This window comes from Nelumbo lutea, chromosome 2 (genome assembly GCF_056320005.1).
Source record: "Nelumbo lutea isolate HS-2025 chromosome 2, American lotus-T2T, whole genome shotgun sequence".
NCBI lineage: Eukaryota > Viridiplantae > Streptophyta > Magnoliopsida > Proteales > Nelumbonaceae > Nelumbo > Nelumbo lutea.
In genome coordinates this window covers 44,675,897-44,696,184 of record NC_142685.1, presented here as the reverse complement: position 1 = coordinate 44,696,184, position 20,288 = coordinate 44,675,897, and the positions used below count along the sequence as shown (strand labels likewise).

Here is a 20,288-nt window from a genome sequence, read left to right as displayed (position 1 = left end):
ACTGTATCAGGGCTTGCTCTCCTTTTTTTTTTTTTTTTTAACCTGATTAAAAAAAATAGGTTTAAGGCCCGTTTATCTCCTAAATCAAGTTAAACACCGAAACACCCCATGTAAAGATGTATCGTGAAGTCCCCATTAGGATTATCTAAATTTTAAACTTTGGAGTAAACCAGGGCCATTCAATAATCAACATCACAATTTTGCTGGACATGTTGCCATCAGAAGCTGAGGATCTCCTTTTCAGTACCAATGGTCCAATATCCAGTTTCGCAATGCAAGTCAAGGTTCGGATGTTTCGTTTCTGGTGAGCGTCTTCGTTGCAGTCTTTTCGGTGGCCCGAAATAAACAAGAGGGTGTCATAGACTACCAATTAATATACGAAACAAACTCTTTATCTCGGCAACCTAATGTTTTTGAACTTCACATGTAGGAAACAAGATCACAATCATAGACAGCAAAGCCGACCTCAAATTTAACCATCAAGATGCTGGACTTTATTTCTAATACTGCAACTTGACAACCACAGTTTGGCATATTCCTGTGGAAGTATTTGCATGAAAACAGTTGGCAACGGTGCCCCTATATAGATTTATAGGACATTAGTCCTGCACATTAAAGTTTTTTTATTCATTAGATGAAAATAATTAAAGTTCAAAGTTCACATACATTGCCCCATGTAGTTGGTAATCCAACTAGAATTAAAAATAAAAATAAAAACAAAAACTGGAATCAACCCATAGCATCCAATGATTGGAGTTCAAAATATACCCTCTTCTAACACATGGATACATGGCCCCTTAGAGCAGATCGGCTCATATATGTCCAATGGTACTCTGAACAAGTAACCGCTTGAGAGAGATCAAAAGCAGGTGAGGTGATCAACACACACCAGAAAATAGCATTCAGGTCCATTAGTTTGGCAGGGAAAAACTTTGGCCGTTGGGGGTAGGCTGTTGAGAGAGTTCTTGAGAATGCCGCGTTACCATGAGTGGGTAAATTAGTAATTGCCCCTTAATATATTTTGACCAAAAACAAAAACATGGGCATGAATAGGTGAACTGCCATGAACATGCCCAGCCCAAAAACTGTCAACAGCATAGGTGCTGTTGACCCCCAACAGAAAAAGTTGTTCCAGTTCGGTGGTAAGTCATTTACTTGGGTAATGCATTTACCTGGGCAAGTATATTTACCCATCCAAGTATATTTACCCATGTTTCTTTTGCCATATAGCGAGTGAATTTCCTGAAGGATCCCTAATTTTTTTATTCTGGTTTCTTTTACCAATATTTTTTTTTTATTCTGGTTAGGACATTTTAGTCCTACAATTTGGACAATTTCCCCCTCCATGGATAAATAACTTACCCACCTCCCAGGTCGGTAAAATTTTCCCAAATACATTGCCAAAAACTTGCCTAAGGGAGAACTTTATTTCTATGAGACCCACATTTCATTGCAGCATATAGAAACTGACCTTTACTATTTTGTCTTGTAGTGAAAATTCAATGTTATCATTGAAGATTGAAATTTCGACATTTAGGGCCAACAAACCAATAGCCAAGTGCAAGTATAGAACAGAAATAACAAGAATTGATAGTTACCAAAAAAACAAAACAAAACAAGAATGATGGAATTTAGTCTTTACTTCTTTTTGTTATGCCTCAATAGAGAGTTCAATATTCATAAAAGTAACCCCAGGAGTCCCAAACACATATTAAAAGCATTTCTTCAGAAGCTGAGAATCAACGTGAAGTAATCCATGATCTCTAGGCTAAACGGAAACTAAGGTACATCACGTTTTCAAAGCATTAGGTATCTAGCCAGAGTTACCATGATCCTTCAGCACCCTTTGTTGGATTCTGGAAAGCAGAGAAACCCCAGAAAGTCTTCAGTGAATAAGGCTGAGAAATAGTTACCCCTTCTTCAGTGATCTTTGCTATCTGCAATTCCCAAGCTTTCAATGTATTAGATATAAAAAACATAACAAAATATTAACCCGAGTATTTAACATTACTTTTTTGGAGGGGGTGTGGAGAAAATGGAAACACATTAGAATAAACATATAGCAAGATGCCCACTTGTCAGAGAACTATTAAAAATGAAAAAACAAACTTCCTTTTTTATCAGTAACCAACCATTTTATTAAATATAAAAAAATGAAGTTCATTTTTTTAAAAGGTAAATAAAAAATGAAATTCATTCTAAAAAATTTAAAGACAAATAACAGATATAAGCAATTATAGGTCATCCTGTCAATGCATCAAATCGAGCAAATGTGCCCCTATCTCCTCACGTTCACATCTCCAACACCCAACTCCCAATCCTTGCCACTTTGCCGTTGATAAACCTTAGTAGTAATACCATACTACGCAATTAGGAAAGAATCCCTGAACGAGTTTCCCAATTCTCATCCACATATACATATGAAGGGAAACATGCTAACAAGAAGTTTACAACTGAAAACCTAAATATTGACCAACTAAGATTCACCAGTGGCAAAATCTAAAGTCAATGAGAAACCAGTGCCAAAAGAGCAGTCTACATCCTCAGAGCCAGGGTGTGCAAACAACCATTCCATCAAATGAACAAATGCTAGAAAGAATTCTTCTACTATTAAATTGGTTCCTTGAAAATTCCTCTTTTTCTCACCTCCATATGCCACAACAGACCGCAAATAGAATCATAGCCCAAACCATTTTTTGTTTTGTTTTTTTCCCAGCTAGCAGTTTCAAGGCAAGAGGAGAAAACTTTGTATGGTTGATATGGATTGAGCTTAGATCTTATATGATAAAAAGAAAAGAGACCAAATAAAATCCACCACATGACATTGGATGAACAGATGAACCACATCTTCCTTGCATCTCTTGCATTTGATGCACAACCTAACTTCATTGCACCATCTTTTTTTGGTAATTTAAGGAATTTTATTAGAATTTCTTATTGCACAATCATCAGCCACAAATGAAGCACTAGGATTTAGAAAACAATGACTGAATACATTTAGAGCAAAGGAGTTACAAAAGTGATCCAAGTAATTGCATCATCAATAATTTGAAAAAATAAAAAAGCATGTAGCAGACATTGAGATCCAGCTTGTCTATCAACTAAAGAGACCAGACTTTAGCATAGTTACAATCTAAAATGTTCTGAAAATTGTAGTCGTTAACTAAATCTTAAATCAGGATAAAATTTCTGTTTTTATTAAACACACACACATTTACTTGCATGCTATATATACCCATATGTGGGGTAAGCTAGAAACTTAAGATGATACCACTTGCACAACTCATGAATCCTGTTTACCACATGCACGCTGGAAACTTAAAGATGATACATTCAAGTTTGACTTGAAAGTCAAACCCATATATAATGACTCTTTAACCTAGATATGATGGAAAATAAACTTAATAATGTTTCTAAGAAGCAGTGGTCATTACTGAAATGAAAAACAGAAAACATAAAAAAAAAAACAGTATATAGGACCAATAAAATCAGTGAGGATAGTCTAGAAAGTACTTTGAGAGGTTAAGAACTATCAGACAATTAAAAGTGTTGCCTAAAGAAATATATAACATTCAGGAGAACAAAGGGTAAAAAGCACTGGTTACAAATGGAAATAAACACCATACCTGAAGCTTGTTAACAGCAGATCTATCACGATACAAGAGAACACGCATGCATTTCTCTAGCAATTTAACACCATCTTCAAAACTCAAGTTTTCATGCCATTCTTTACGGAGGATTGGCCTTGCAAGGTGATTCCCAAATCCAGTTGCTAAATGACTGTCCTCAAAATGTACACCAATCATACTCACCTGCACATATTCATGTAATGCATGGACTATACATGTTATTGACCAAAGGAGAAGACGTAGCTAAAAGTAGAATGAAAGTACATATGCAAGAAAATCAATGTAGAATTGGCATTACCATGCCAAGATACTTCTGTCCATTTTTTACTCCACCAAGAACAAGAGAGTTCCATAAAGGATTAAATTTGTTGCGCCTATTGTACATAACCCGAGTCAAATAATTGTGCACCTCCTTAGGGCCCAAAGAGTTCCCATCATCCCACATATTATCATACAAGCTGCAAAGGTAAAATTCCCAAAACCACCATCACTTAGTATAATAAAATTTTGGAACTACTACACCCAACAGCTGGCAGGAATAGCAACAAATGGAGAACAGAAAACTTCAATATGCACCCCAGGACCCAGGACCCAGGCCATGTGGGAGCATATATGGAGACAGAAAAGGCACTAAAACATCATGACTAATTGTTACATGCTTACATAAGCTCATCAAGATAACGTAAGATCTCTTGGAAATCACTTATTTCTCCACTTGCACCAATAAGGGAATGTTTTCCAATGGGTTTCAAACGCTCCACACTCTTGTAACGGAGAGTAGATCCATAGGAACCTGTCAATCCGTTCATAAATCAATATCATGAAAAATGAATATAGACAATACTCTTGTGAAATGTATAAAGACAAATATGAGATGCCAGTATGTGGGATCAGTAACACCTTGAATATTTAACAGGTTATCAACTCCAAATAGTTTCCAAAGGGCACAGTAGGAATGAACTTAAAACTGCTAAGGTATACATGTGTGTGTATGCCTGTATATCTTATACCATATGAAGTTTTAGAATACTCCTAACTATCAAGGTTACTTGTAAGTTAAAACCCCAGTTATACAACCACAGATTAGATGACTTGTTAGCAGGAAAACATAGAAAAAGTGAGATTGTAAGGCCAAGATTGCAGTCACCTCTGTTAGCTGCATGGATAACTTCATTGAGTTTACTGTACTGTTTTTTTTTTTTTGAAGGTAAAGTAAATTTTATTTCATCAGGACCAGATTACAGAATACAAGGGCCCCAAAACCATAAAACCTGGGGCCAAGAAGCCAGAAAATTTACAGAAAGAGGCTGCCAGCAACCAGCTGAGCTCCCAAAACCCTTGGTTGAACCCCTAAAGCTACAGAATTCCAAGAAATTAGTTTTCCAACAATACATAACAGTTGATCCACATTGTTGTGCTTGTCCTGGAAAATTCTTTTGATTCTTTCCGCCCAAATGGTGCTAATCACAGCCGCAGGAATTGAGAGCCAGACACTTTTTCCTGACTTAGATAAGCCTCTCTGATCCCAGCACCATAATAGATCCAGAGCAGATGCAAGCATGGCCCAAGATAGCTGTCTTGAGAAGAAGTGATTCCAGATTTTGCTGGAGATAGGACAATGCAGAAATAGGTGGCTGCTGTCCTCCTACCCTTGGTTGCATAACACACAAGAATAATCCTGCAACTGCATACCTCTCCTCTCCAGGTTCTTCTTTGTAAGGCACTTATCCAGAGCCACAGCTCAGATCAAAGCATTAAGCTTTGAAGGGAGAGTCTGTTTCCAGACTTTATCAGCAGGGAAAGCAGCACCTTGATCAGTTGAAAGGATCCTTGCAAACGAGGAGACAGAAAACAGCCCATGTTTACCCCAAGACCATATCCAAGAATCTTTTGATAAATCCAGAGATGGAGTAGATAACATCTCCAACAGCCCTGAAACTTGATCTAGTTCCCAGTCCTGGAAATTCCTTCTGAATGATGGGCCCCAAAAACAGATGTTGTTCCTAATCCCGTAAGAGTCAGCAACCAAGACTTCTTGGTTTTCTGCCATTTGGAATAGCTGAGGGAACACCTCAGAAACCAAGGCTTCTTGGTTTTTCACTGAAAGGCCATCACTCAATAATGGGAAGACTTCCATTACTTTCTTCCAAATCGAACACCCAAGAGATCAAAGAATTGATAGTAACCCAGTCCCCATTGTCTGAGTTATACTTAGCTGCAATTAAACTCCTCCACCAGCTCCCTCTTTCTCTACAAAATTTCCAAATCCATTTTCCCAACAGAGACTTATTTTCCGGATCCCTAGCCTACCTTTGTCTTTGGGAGTGCAAACTTATCCCAGCTAACCAGGTGAATTTTCTTCTCTTCTTCCCATCCTTTCCATAAAAAATCCCTCCGCAATTTTTCCACTCTTTGGGCTACTTTTCTTGGCATTGGGAAAAGAGACAGAAAATAGAAAGGCAGATTTGATAAATCACTCTTGAGAAGAGTAATTCTTCCCCCCAAAGTAAGATATTTGGTCTTCCAGCCAGCCAGTTTCTCCCAGATCAGAGGTGAGATACATTTAGCTCCTAGAGGGAGACCAAGATAAGTGGTTGAAAGGAACAACAGCTAACGAGTTCTCCCATCTCACGAGGGGTAAGATCTCATTTTCTCCCATCTCACGAGGGGTAGGAACAGCAGCTAACGATTTCGCCTTACCGGAGCTTGTCGACACTGGGAGGAAAATTTCGACAGATGCGCACTTGGCGAGGTCTAAACAGGTTTCGATTGTGACCTGTTCTGACTAACTCTTACTATCGAGGCCTGACTAGGGGTTCCCCTGTCCTCAATGACTGGTTTGGAAGGAGCCAAGAGCCAGTTTGGGCCTTCCGTCAAACCGGGTCGGTCTTCTCACTATCTAGAACAGACCGGATTATGGTCACTCTGCAATCGGTTCCGAACCAGATGGACTGAGTTCCCAGGGCCCGAGTTAGTGGTGTTCGACCCTTTCTTTTCTAAAGTTGTCCTTTCCCCATAATCTCCAACTTCTTTTAGTCCGACCCCTACACTATTTAAACTTTCTCTTATCCCCCCCCACTTATAACTCTAGTTGGCAGCAGCTAAAGGTCCTTAAGGCATTCTAATAAAGTTTCCTTGAACCATTTTTTAGATGGATCTTCTTTCCCCATTTTGAAAATTTGAAAGAGGGGACAACTTCGGGGAACCCGTCCTGTCACACTCCAAGATCGGACGGTTCTCCAGAGTGTTCTTCATTTCCCCCCTGCACAGCAACCAAGATGGTTGTAGAGGATCCATACTGGCGTTGATCTTCCCCTAGAGTTGTCCATCTTGTCTTGGATTAAAACCACTGCCTCTCCCATCATTGATTCACCCCCTAAAGACCTTTCCCTTTCCTCCCTTTCCCTCTTTACTTTCAGGCTCACCTTCAGTCTTTTCTCCTGCCAAAGCCACACCAGGCAAGAAAGGTCACCTGCGACTATTTCTAGCCTCTCTGGAATCATCCCTCCTGCCTTAACTTTCATTCTCACCATTCGCACGTCTTCAGCTCTTCCACAGAATCATCTGTCCCCAAAAAACCCCCACACAAATTGCCAATCCCTTCAACCACACTCGGACACCATAGAGGGAGTGGGAGCCCGAAGACTCTTAACTAGATCTCCAACGGGTTGTTCGAACTGTTCAATTTTTCTGGTAGAAGATTCGCCGCGATTTCCGTCCACCAATCCAAGGCCAATCTGTTCCGACCGATACACCAGGGTCCGTTCGAGAGGACCCACTCTACCCCGTCCTTGGAAGGGAAGATGAATAGGTAGCAATCATTGATCAATTTCTTAACTCTCAACCTTCCCACCGCTCTCCAACTTCCTGCCGCCCACATTTCCAACTCTTCTACTAGGATTTTCCAGTCCAAACATCCCACTAGGCACCTTTGCAAGAAGAGCTTTCTCGCCTGTACATCTTTAGTCGTCATTTCCAGGAATGATCTAGCTCCCGAACTTTTTAAGGAAGTATCCCCAAAGCTCAGCCAGATATCAGCTGCAATCGCTTTTTTGAAGGAAGGTTTCTTCTAACTCCTCCACCTACACAAGTTGGGTTATACCAAGCTTCCACCCCCCATCTTCTAACTCCAACCTCAATCAATGTTACATGGACTCTTCAAAATGGGTGTTGTATTCATATAAGGCATGAGTAGACATCAAAACAGACATGACACTTAAGGGTAATCCTCTCTTTGTCACATTTGTAATATGTGACTAGGGTATTGGTTTTCAATTTGTTGTATCCAGTCATCCAAATCAAAAGCCAGTACAACAAATACAATAAAGGAAATATATCCTCTTTAGTGTTGCCACTTATCCATCTTAAAATCCTCATTTGTACCAGGCTCATTCTATGGATATGTTTCTCCTTGATTGCCTAACACTTGGCTCCATACAAACATCAAGTGTTTGTATAGCCATCTTACAAAACTTTACTTCCAATACAATCCCTATTTTCCAATAACACAACACTCAAGATGCACCTCTCCACTCAACACATTTACCTCACCATAATTATTTGGGAAACATCATCTCCATTCATTCACTCATTATGAATTATCAAACCAAGAGAATAGGAATTATCACCTAAAGGCATCTCTTCATCATCAATCCTAATCGCATTAACACCCCCTTTGTTCCTTTTCTCTTTGTTCTAGTTGTACCCCGTTCCTACTCTTGTTATTGATAACTTTCCTTTTTTATCTATAATAGAAACTTTATTGATTTTATAAAAAGAATATTTGTTTACAAAGTCAATGTCTGAAACAATAAACCCTTCTTTCGTAAACTAGCCCCAGCTATCTACCTCCCATTCAGCCATTACCTTTCAACGTACATTCAATCTCTATGAGAAACCCAACCCCAATACAATTCCTATCTTTGAGCCTCATGCCTTATGCCTAGCATAGGTTTCGTCTAGTCAATTAGATGATCTCTTAATCCAACTGAATAATGTTCCTATTTCCCTGGCCAGCTTTATCACCTCTTAGGAAATGCCTATACATCCAAGGTCATCCTTTTTTAATTGGTAGTAGTAATAGATTTGTTGATTGAAGAGAAGGAATAGTATTTGCAGGAAATTAAGGTCCTGCATATCAGACTAGTATCTACTACCTAACCCGGCCCATGGTAACTGCTTTTTGCCATTGACAAGTATTAATTGATGAAACTAAGGATTAAATGCAAAATTAGGTTTCTAAACAACTGCATTATAAACAAGAGATTTAAAAACTAAGGACTAATACAGAATATATGCATCCAAATTTAAAAACAATAAGAGCGCAAACCACGGTACACTTGGGATTGGAGACCAAGAGATAATTTAATGTAAAGCCTCCCAATAGGGGCCCTCGAAGGGGGATGCTAGAACTTTTGTCTCTATGAAAATCATTAGTTGGAATGTGAGGGGGTTGGGGAGTGCTAGGAAAAGAAGGCTAATTAAAGATCTTCTTGGAAGGGAGGCCAGATATTGCGATGTTACAAGAGACCAAATTAGCTGAAATTGATAGAAGATGGGCAAGAAGTATTTGGAAATCTAGAGGAATAGGTTGGGTTTCTGCACCTTCTCGGGCAGCATTGCCACTTTCAGGAGAGAGGATGTTGTGGAGGTAATGGAAGAGTTGATAGGTAATTTCTTAGTGTAATTAAAGTTTAGAAAGGAGGAGGATGGATTAACTCGGGCACTAACTAATGTGTATGGACCAAGCAATTATAGAGAAAGGAATGAATTTTGGGAAGAACTATATGGGATTCAAGGGCTATGGGATGGTCCGTGGTGTTTTTTGGGGGTGGGGGGTGGGGTTTAATATAATTCATTTCACGAATGAATCAAATAATCCCCAATACATCATTACAATCAGCATACGGAAGTTCAATGAATTCATGAATAGTTGTGAGTTGAAGGAACTTCCCATGTTGCAAGCTCTCTATACCTGGTCCACCTTTCAAGAAATACCAGTCTGCTCTAAGCTAGATAGGTTCCAATTTAGCAAAAGTAAGGAAAACAATTGAGCTGATTTGATAACTAGAGTTCTACCTAGAGTCACTTCTGATAATTGTCCCATTGGCTTAGGACAAGAGCCTTTTAGGCAAGGACCCCAACCCTTTAGGTTTGAAAACATGTGGCTGACACACCCGGATTTTGTGAAGAAGGTTGAGGAATGGTGGAGGGTAAAATTCAGGGGGGTGAAATGGAAAGGGGTAAGATTTCACAAAAAAAATTGAAAAGATTGAGATCACACTTGAAGGAATGGAACAAGAACCAATTTGGGAGAATAGAAGAACTGAAATATTCTCTGATGACCCAAATAAAAGAATTGGATGTGAAGGAATCCCAAAGAATCATTAACTCTCAAGAAAGAGATCGGAGATGGAAATTGAAAAGGGATTTAGATGAGGTCCTCTTGCAAGACAAAATCTCTTGGAGGCAGAAACCTAGAGGTAAATGGATCAAGGAAGGAGATGGGAACACTAAATTTTTCATAAACTAGCCAAAAGAGAAGGAAAAACTTGGTTTTCAAATTGGAAGTGGATGGGCTAATCTTTGATTCCCAAGAGGAGATAACTAATTGTTTTGTTGACTACTTCAAATCCATTCTGAGGAGGCCCCTAGGAACTAGAATGGAACTAGAAGGTGTGACTTGGTAGAGACTTCCAGAAGAGAGTAAAGCACCAAAGCCGGATGGCTTACTATGACCTTCTTTCAAGATTGCCAAAATATAGTCAAAGAAGACCTGCTTGAGGTTTTCAAAGAATATGAGGATAAGCCAATGATAAGTTGCGGAGTCAATGCTACTTTTCTAGCCTTGATTCCAAAGAAGAAAGAGGCCAAGCATCCGGGCCTATTAGTTTGGCGACTAGTGTGTATAAGAATTTGGCTAAGGTCTTATCTCGAGGATTAAAAAGGTGCTTCCCTGCCTTATCAATCAAGTCCAAGGTGCCTTTGTTTATGAGAGACAAATAGTTGATCGGATTATAATAGTAAATGAATGTGTGAAGGAGATAAGGAGATCAAGTAATCAAGGATTTGTTTGTAAGCTAGATCTTGAAAAGGCCTATGATCTAGTGTATTGGGTTTTTTTTTTTTTTGTTACTCATGCTAAGGGAGTGTGGGTCCGGGGAATGGTGCAAATACTTTATATTAGTCAACAGGGTGGTTAATGATTTTTTCCTAGCTAGTAAGGGCCTATAACAAGGCAATCCCCTGTCACCTTTCTTATTCACTCTAGTTGCCTATGCTTTTAGTAGACTCTTATTAGAAGCAAATAGAGTTAAGTCATTAAGAGGGTGGAGAATAGGCAGAGACAAAGTTCTAGTTACCCATCTTAATTTTTTTTATTAGTAGTTACCCATCTTAAATTTGCATATGATATTATAATCTTTTGTGAGGGTTGTGATATGACGGAGGTGAGAAATCTGAAGGATCTAATAATTCTCTTTGAAAGGGATCAAAATCTAATAATAAACTTTGAGAAGAGTTGTGTGGGGATAAAAATAGAGGGGAGATGGAGTCTATAGCAGCCTGTTTAGATTGCACTTGGCCACAGTGGCCTTTATCCTACTTAGGACTTCCCCTAACCCTATGTGCTAAACCAAAGGAAAGTAGGTTTTGGAACCTTGTGATGGAAAATTTTGAAAAAAGATTGGTAGCCTGGAAGAAAAACTATATATCCTTGGGGGGTAGAGTAACTCTAATTAAGGCAACACTAGCCAACTGCCAACCTGCCAATCTACTTCTTGTCAGTCTTTAGAGTTTCTAAAAGGGAGGCTAAGTGATTGGAAAAATTGATGAGGGTTTTCTTATGGTAGCCTAAGCAAGAGAAAAAAGATCACTTGATTAGGTAGGAAGTGGTGAGTCGAAGCAAAAAAGAAGGGGGGGTTAGGGTTAGGGTTAGGGAACATAGTGAGTAAGAATGAAGCTCTTTTAGGTAAGTTGCTTTGGAGGCAGCCCCGAGAGAGAGAGAGAGAGAGGGAGGGAGGGAGGGAGGGAGAGAGAGGGAGAGGGAGGGAGGGGTTATAGCATGAAGTTGTGAAGAGTATAGTATCCATGGCTGTTCTGAATTAGGTTGGTATGTTGGGGTATCTAAAAGGGCTTTGCTTACGACATCCTAAAAGGAAATTTTTGGCATTCTCCTCAAATTCCTCAAGTTTGTAAGGTAAGGATGCTTGCCCCGGAATTATCAAAAAAAAAAAAAAGAATGCCTGCCCCAAACACTCAATTCTTTTTTGGGACGATATTTGGGTGGGCACCCAACCCCTAAAAGACTATTTCCCTTCACCCTATTCTATCTCCCTCTTTAAAAAGAAATCTATCTCAAGGTTCCTCTCCACACCCCCCCTACGGGTTCTCCCTTTGGCTTTAAACTAGGATTTTGGGTTTTGAAGAGGTTTAAGGGATGATGAATCTACTTGTGTTTCAGAGCACTTGTTGCTCCTAGATTGTGTATTTGGACCCCCCTAAACCTGAAAAAAGGATTCGGTCTCTAACCCTGGTTGGCTTCTCCACTTGTGTATCTTTCTTTAAATCCCTCTATTCTACACTCTCCTCTCAGGTTTTCCCTGTTAAAGAAATCTGGTCAAGGCCAATACCTCCTAAAATAGTTGTGTTATGTTGGGAAGCCTTTTATGGTAAAATCAATATTACGGTTGCAAAAGAAGAAACCTCATATGTACTTGTCCCCAAATTGGTGCTTTATGTGTAAAGCGAAGAGTGAGGACTATCACCATTTGTTGATATCTTGCTTTTTTGCTGCCAATATTTGGAACTGGGTTTTATTTGTTGGGTGCAGGTGAAACTTGCCCTTTGAAGTAAATTTGCTATTTAATCCATTTGCCTTTGGGAGATTGACAAAGAGAGGGAAGCTAATGTGGAAGTGTATCAAAGCAACTAGCTTGTGGATTTTATGTGAGGAGAGGAATGCTGGAATATTTAAAGAAAAAGAAAGAAGTCTTGCTAAAGTAAAGGAGTGTATAATGACAAGGACAACCTCTTGGCTGAAATCTTCAGACTTGTTTGTGGATTACACTTTTGACAATTTAAGGAGAAATTGGACAGCAATGGCATCCACAGCATCCACAAAGAACAAACTACAAGCAGAATGTAATCCCTCTCTGGAAGGAATGGAAAATTTGAATTTTGACGGAAGCGGTCAAGGCAATCCAAAGCCCTCAGTCATAAGAGGGACTCTTAGAGATAAAGACAGCAACATCCTATCTTTAATATCAAGACCAGTGGGTATTGGTGATTCTATAAAGATTGAGATACTACCAATGGGCCAGTGGTACAAGGCAATAGGCATACAGGTTGCTAGTCAACTTGAGTGGAAAACATGATAGTTGAGGACTCCAAGGTGGTAGTGGGCTGGCTGACAAATCCAGAAACAGTCTTTTGGGGTTAGCAGATCAACAAATGCAAGGGTTGATTCTTTGGCTAAACACGACGGATCAAGGGGATACCTCTTTTGGGCTACCTTATAATTGTAATTCAAGATAGTGCGTGTTTATTTGCATATTGCTCAGCTCCAAGGGGAGGTAACACCTCGTGCCTCCTCTTAGGCTTATTGTATAGCCTTTCTTTGATTAATAAAATTGCACTCATTTATTAAAAAAATGTGACCTTTTACCATTACATTGGTTCAATAATTAATAAAAAGGAGAGCTTGAGGAGGATATCACCTATAGAATTAGAGCAGGATAGGCAAATGGAGGGGGTGAACATGTGTTTTCAAGAAATTATCAAAAAAAAAAAAAAAACATGTGTTTTCATGAAGCAAAAAAGAACCAACTTCAGTACAACCGTTCACAAGACGAGGGGTACTTTGGATTATGTCCACTCAGACCTAAGGGGACCTTCGTAAGTTCCACAGAAGGGCGGTGCTCGATATCTCCTTACCATCATTGATGACTACTCCAAGAAGGTATGGGTTTATTTTCTAAAGCATAAGAATGATGTATTTGTGACTTTTATACAGTGAAAAACCTTGCTTGAGAAGCAAATAGGAAAGCAGGTCAAGCGGCTAAAAATATATAATGGTTTAGAGTTTTGTGAAAATGAATTTAATGAATTCTACAAAAATGAAGGCATTGTAAGGCATTGTACTCTTGTCAAGAAACCACAACATAATGGAATTGCAGAACATATGGATAGAACTCTACTAGAGAGAGCAAGATGCATGTTGTCAAATGCAAGTTTTCCAAGGAATTTTGGGCAGAAGCAGTTAATATGGCTTGCCACTTGGTACACTCCATCTATTGCCTTGATTGTAGGACTCTAGAAGAGGTATGGTTTGGTAACCCTCCTGATTATTCAAGTTTAGAAATATATGGTTGTCCAGCATATGCATGTTAATGAAGACAAGCTTGAGCCTAGGGCCAAGAAATGTATATTTCTTGGTTATGTTTCAAGTGTGAAGGGATACAAGTTGTGGTGCTCTAATCCTAAATCACCAAAATCCATAATTAGCAAAGATGTTACTTTTGATTACTCTACTATGCTTCACCCGAGGAAGGAGTCTTCCATTTCTTGTGATGCAGATAAAACGAAGTTCAAGAAAGAAGGTGGAGTTAGAAGTCGGTGGTTCAATTCTCTTATAACATAGTTCTTCTTTCTCACCTCAGTTTACATCAATCTAGGTGCCCATTTCTACTAAGATAGAAGAATGTGTACAAGAGGAAGAAGAGGAGTAATATTCTATTGCAAGAGGTAGAACAAGGAGAGAGGTTAGACCACCTCAAAGTAATATTCTATTGATGTAAGGTACCATTTTGTTCATGATGTTGTAAAATAAGGAGATATCATTGTGAAGAAGATTAGTACTTTAGATAACCCAACTAGAAATGTGAGCAAAGCCTCAGGAGATATCATTGTGAAGAAGATTAGTACTTTAGATAACCCAACTAGAAATGTGAGCAAAGCCTCTTCCTATGGCCAAGCTTAAGGGTTGCTTGGACTTGATTGGTGTTTCCAACATTTTAGTTTGCCCATTAGGGCATTGTTGGAGAAGGTGGAGAGAGATTACAATTTTGTGATGCATGAGAGAATTCAAGCCAAGGTGTAGATTTGTTATGGTTGTGCGTTGAACTCTTTGTCGTGACCCACTTCATGAATCCACTTTGAATACGGACCCAATCCATATTCAGCTTATGGTTCCAAACAAAATACAAAAATTTATGTACTTTGGGGGTTTTCTCTATCGTATACTTTTTTGTCTTTGTCTTGTCAGAGAAGTCAAGAGACTTTTGGTGTATTTGGGGTTTAGGGTTTTTTGTGAGTGAGGTTCTGATTGCACAGCTCTGTATTCTTCTCCATTGCTGATTTCATAATGGATTTCTCTCCTTTGCCCGGGGACGTAGGCAGTAGGCTATAAGCCAAACCACGTAAATTTGTGTGTCCTCACTGCTTACTTTTCTTTATTTATGCTTTTCTTTCATTTTTGGGTGTCATTTGAATCTGCATTTCTGGATTTTGCACAACATAACATGATATGAAGAACAATTCTTTCACTTAATTTTTGCATATCAACCCAATGTTGTGGGGGCTGTCATATAGGATACAATTACACCACATGCAAACCTCCCTCCCTGAGCAACTATGAACCACCCTGATGGTAAAAGATAAAATAAGGCATCCCTAGGTATGCAAACCTCCCTAAGTAGATATATCTACAAGTATGTTTGTTTCTCTTATTATACAACAAAGCAGACTGGTAATTGTAAATGTAAAACATATAGCCTCCCTGATAAAATGTAAGGAGTCCATTGGTCATTTGAATATGAAAGCACTCAACCAATAACCCCCAAAGAGTTTCCCTCACATGCTCCATAAGGTGGCCTATATGCAACTCCTCAAGATCTTTCATCTTTTGTCAAAGGGAATAGAAAACTGGTATAAAACAACTCCCAAAGAGAGAACCATAAAATGATTCAATAAAGGCAATTGATTCCACATGTCCATAGAAAGATTAGCAAGAAATGAAAATGATAAATAGCATTTCCAATACTCTTCTTGCATATGAATAGAGGGAGAAGCATCAAGCATGTCATCTCCACATGCATGCATCTCCCAATGATTGATAATATTGGGAGATACTCCCCAACAAAATGTCATACAGCATCCTGAAAATGGAAGCCCAAAACAAAGTGGCTAAAAGATCTACAAACCAAATCTGAGACCACCTACCTAGTACCCACAAATTGGATAAGAAGATCTCGAGCTGGCAAGCAAGAGTGAGAACACAGGTTCGGTTCTGAGAAAAAAGCCACTTTGTGTGAAAAAATGCCAAATGTTAGGACTGTACCCAGCCAACCCCTCCCAAGACCCCAGATAGCTGAGATCAACATTGGGCAATGGACTTTCTATGAGCGTGGCTACTTCACTCCCATGATCTCTAAGGCCTGTCCTAAAATCAATATACCAAGCCAAACCAGCAGGTAAAAGGGCACTACAGATGATGTAGCAAAATACTTATGAAGGGAGAATTAGATGTTATCAAGTAAATGAAATAACTATTGTAATTCCATTTTTCTCACACAACATCAACTCCACCAGTAATTTGAATTTCATTGCCCCCTAAGAAGATACAGGGGCATAAGCATAATCCTTAATCACTGATTGTATAGATGAAGAAGTAGAGGGGCAGACACAAGCTTACGAACTAACAGAAACCATGTAGTAATGACTAAATTATTACTCTTCATAAATATCTTCTAATCATGACAAGAGTGTTAAATAGCTACTAATTGAACATGGCTGACAAAATCACGTTTGCAACATTTCATAGGTCAGTAAGCAAGAATAAGGAGCAATTGCTCCAATCAATTTTCAATTTACACAAGTAAGCACCATGTGTGTCACTGGCCCACTGCTCACCAATATACTGTGTAAAGTTGATATAGCCATACATGCATCATTATGCTTGAATAAAAAATATGGCATCAACTTAGCCATAATCTTATACCATCTACACAAGAGATGGCCAAACGGATGGCATAACAAAAACACTACTATAACAACAATTAACTAGAAACAAGTAGAGTCTCATACCATCCGTCACCTAAGTGTTTCCCTTGATACCACAAAAACAAATACAGATGAAGCATTTTATCTTGCAGGTTAAAAATGTTTTCATATGTTCTAGTACTACAATTCGCTCATCAAAACAACCACGGAAGTCATTTTAGAAAACTAAAAATCCCATCTGTTCGTACTAACTAACTAAGGGCAAGGGAGTTAAACAACAAATAAATGGCGGACAACTATAGATATGGCTTAAGTAATTGACCTCCCATATCGGCAGCCATGAGAACTCCGTCTTTGTACTTGATGCCTATTACCGAGGTTCCAGTGACATACGGGTACCTGCACAAAAGCTCAACTCAATTATAAGTTTACAGGTCACCCTCGTACTTCTCAATATTTCCTTTTTTTATCATACACAAATTTACTCTTTTTTTTGGGTAAACGTCAGACATAAATTTACTGAATTAAAAAAAAAATCAAATCAATTACCCTTGGTGAAGCCCACAAAATTAAACGAAATAAATTATGATTTAGTGGCCAAAGTCAGTACGACAATCAAATTCCATGATAAAAGAAATAATGCACTTAGTTTCTGGACGACTCTGGGGTAAGTTTCCTAACCTCTGCATCGGAAAGAGACAGAAGATGAAAATTAAATAATATTGAAAACTTACAGTGTCCTTTCAGATCCCATTTCAGAGCTCATTAAACCTTTTTCCGCGATAGTTGCATCTATCGACTGCAATGGAAGAAGAGAATGAGGGAGGAAGGAATTGGAAAAGTAACAAATTCTATTTAGAAACTTACGTTCATTTTTCAGATTGAGTCGAAAACGGGGGACGACGTGATCGCAGCTTCGCGGAGTGGAGAAAAATCGATCTAAGATGACTCTTTGCAACTAAATATGAGTTTTCCCTTTGCACAAGAAACCCCAAAAGGAGCACGCACATCCTCGAGCTTAGACGGAAGCCTTTTAAAGGAAGTCGATGATGGGTGGTCTGACCAATTAAGCCGGACCTGGCCCATGTTTTTGCCCTTTTTCTTCTGGAGAGGGGATTATAGATCGGCTCGGTCCGGCCTTAAAACTTAGTGCACGTTGGGGAGGCAGAACTCTGAACCGGAACATCTCCCCGTAAAATATACCACAAAATACGGGAAATGTTCCCGATGTACGGCTTGGACACGTTGTGAAGTTGGTGTGAGTAGCGGTCTGTGAGGGGTAGATCCTTGACTTTGTTTGGTAAACAGTCTGGATCTCTTCCCAATAAAACACGTTTCAATGTGGCAAGACAAACATGGTATGATACTGCACATCTCATACATAGCGGGTCTTAGTTTCATGGTGAGATGTGTGGTGTCAGATCATGTTGGTAGGGTGTTGGGACGTGTTTTGTTGGTAGGATATCCCTACTCTTGGCAAACATTCTGGATTAACCCAATTTGACAATCTATTTGTCATTTTTTATAGCTATCTTGCTTGAAATGTGATTTGCTCCTCACAACCACATCCCACTTTGTATTGGAAATATATTCCCATGAATAATAAGTACAAGTAGTGGAGATGTTCCTGGTGTGCGGTCAAGACATGCTATAAGGTCAATGTGAGGAGCAGATCTGGACTCAACCTTTTTATATAGCGTATCTGAAGTGCTTCAAACTTTCAAACCAACCGAGCCAGTTTAACTGGATCTTCACCTCAGCCCTCATAAAACAGGCCCCTAGTATAAATGACTTATCATATTATCATATTTCATATTATAAATAATATAAATGTAAATAAGTAACATTTTTTCACCAAAAAATAAATATTTAACATAAGGTTCGACTATGATACCGGAAAAACTTGTAACTAATCAACCAATACCATAAAAGTGATAACCAACCAAGTAATTTTTCATCAAATTCGGGAGGAAGGGGTGTTGGATCAAAGTCCTTCCAGTATTATGTATTTCCAGCATCATAGGTTTTACCTTTTAACATATTATGATATATAATCTTTTTTTTTTTTTGGGGGGGGGGGGGGGGTAAGGAAAGACAACTTTGCACACTCATAATTAAGGGATACAAGTCTTCATAGAAGGTTTACTAGAATGGGTTAAACTAGACAGAAAAGAAAAGTGAGTTAAGCAGAGTTTGGGAGTGCTTATTTGAAAAAAAATAAGTGCTTATTCTAATAAACACTCATGAGTGTTTGGTGAAAAACCACTTACTTAAAATAGGGATAGTATAGGTATTATCAAAATGGTGTGGCGGGCCAAGACAGGCCAAAAAGGAAATAAGCACTTAAAAACAGGAAAAACTTTGACTATTTTGAAAAAACAAGCCCAAATTTGGGCTTCTTGAAAATAAGACCAAACGCAAAAAAGTGTATCTCCTGAAAATAAGCACTTATTTGAGGTTATTTCCCAAACGCAAAAAAACACTTATTGATATAGTCCGGCCCAAAACAAGTGTTTATTTGAATAAGCACTTATTTTTTAAGCACTTCCAAATTTATGCTACATTTGGCATTCCTTATTTTAACAATGTATCTCCTTTTTACGGTTAAAATGCCCCTATTTACACTGAATTTTTAACAGCAAAAAGGAGATAATTCCTTAAAATAAGGAATGCCAAATTGAGCCTTAACCTTCGTCATAAACTCATTCCCAAGGTATCTGAGCATCTCTCAGCATTTGCAAGGTAATAAGCAAGACCGTTTGCTTGCCTAACACAATGTTGGAATTTAAACTGGGTTTCTCACCTTGACAGGCTACAATATCAATATCAAACCCACGTAGAAAGAATGGAGGGAAATGTTGTCGGAGATCGCTGGGATGGCTTTCAAGTTGCACCTAGTCAAACTCCATAATTCGTCTTCAAATGCAAGTCTCCAGAGACCAGAGCCAAGACCTCCAAGCAGCCCAAACTGAAAGAAGGTGTTTCAACATCAAAAATAGATTGGCACCGAACACGAACATGAACTCTTCTTGCTCCTATAGACTTGAGATTTCGCGCGACACATGCAATCCTCATTTCCCACCCAACTAGAATTATTCTCACAGCAGCTAGCATCATAGTTTGCTTTTGGCCAGCTCCGCCAGGGATGCTCCTACTTAACCATCCCAAGTTGGTTCAATCTGATGAGATCTAGGGAAAATCTCCTGCCACAAACAGAGACGTTCAAGGGAAATACTAAAAGTCTTGGCTCTAATGCAGCTACCAACACAGTACCAACAACGTTCCAACAGGTCATTGGAGCCGTACACCGGAAACATCACCCACATGAATGACAAGTAAGATGGTTCCAATGTGAGGCTGCAGTGGCTTGTTGGGTTACGGTTGGTAGTGTTATGTAAGTAACAGATCCCTACCCAAATACCCAATAACTTTGCAATCTGATTCAATCATCACACGAGGGAAGCCGCACCTAAGAGCAAGGCCGGCCTGCAGATAGCAAGGGCTTCCGCTTGGATAGGAGATACCGCATGACACGACCCAAAACAAGCAGCAAGAGACGAGCCCAAATGATCCCTGGCAATCACTCATTCACTCCATAGGTGGCAATATTATGACTAATAAAACCCCATGAGAACTAAACTTTACAACACTCTGGCTGGA

At 39.1% G+C, this 20,288-nt stretch overlaps 1 protein-coding gene across 1 annotated transcript; it reads right to left on the bottom strand.

Moving 5' to 3' along the window:
* Positions 1-1,622: 1,622 nt before the first annotated feature.
* Positions 1,623-20,180, bottom strand: PBG1 (20S proteasome beta subunit G1). Its single transcript, XM_088971008.1, has 9 exons — positions 20,098-20,180; positions 19,432-19,831; positions 17,496-17,994; positions 17,363-17,427; positions 16,951-17,027; positions 4,293-4,422; positions 3,928-4,087; positions 3,627-3,812; positions 1,623-1,937 (listed from the first exon to the last, which is right to left on the bottom strand). Exons 3-9 carry the CDS (start codon positions 17,499-17,501, stop codon positions 1,824-1,826), a joined length of 738 nt encoding a protein of 245 aa, XP_088827134.1. The 5' UTR covers positions 17,502-17,994; positions 19,432-19,831; positions 20,098-20,180; the 3' UTR covers positions 1,623-1,823.
* Positions 20,181-20,288: the final 108 nt, after the last annotated feature.

What these genes read in the sequence shown, in the direction of transcription:
- PBG1 (XM_088971008.1), bottom strand. An exon ending in ATGGGATCTGAAAGGACACT is followed by an intron (nt 17,028 to 17,362) that starts GTAAGTTTTCAA and finishes GCTTTTGTGCAG; the next exon opens with GTACCCGTATGTCACTGGAA. An exon ending in CGTTATCTTGATGAGCTTAT is followed by an intron (nt 4,088 to 4,292) that starts GTAAGCATGTAA and finishes TTACCTTTGCAG; the next exon opens with CTTGTATGATAATATGTGGG.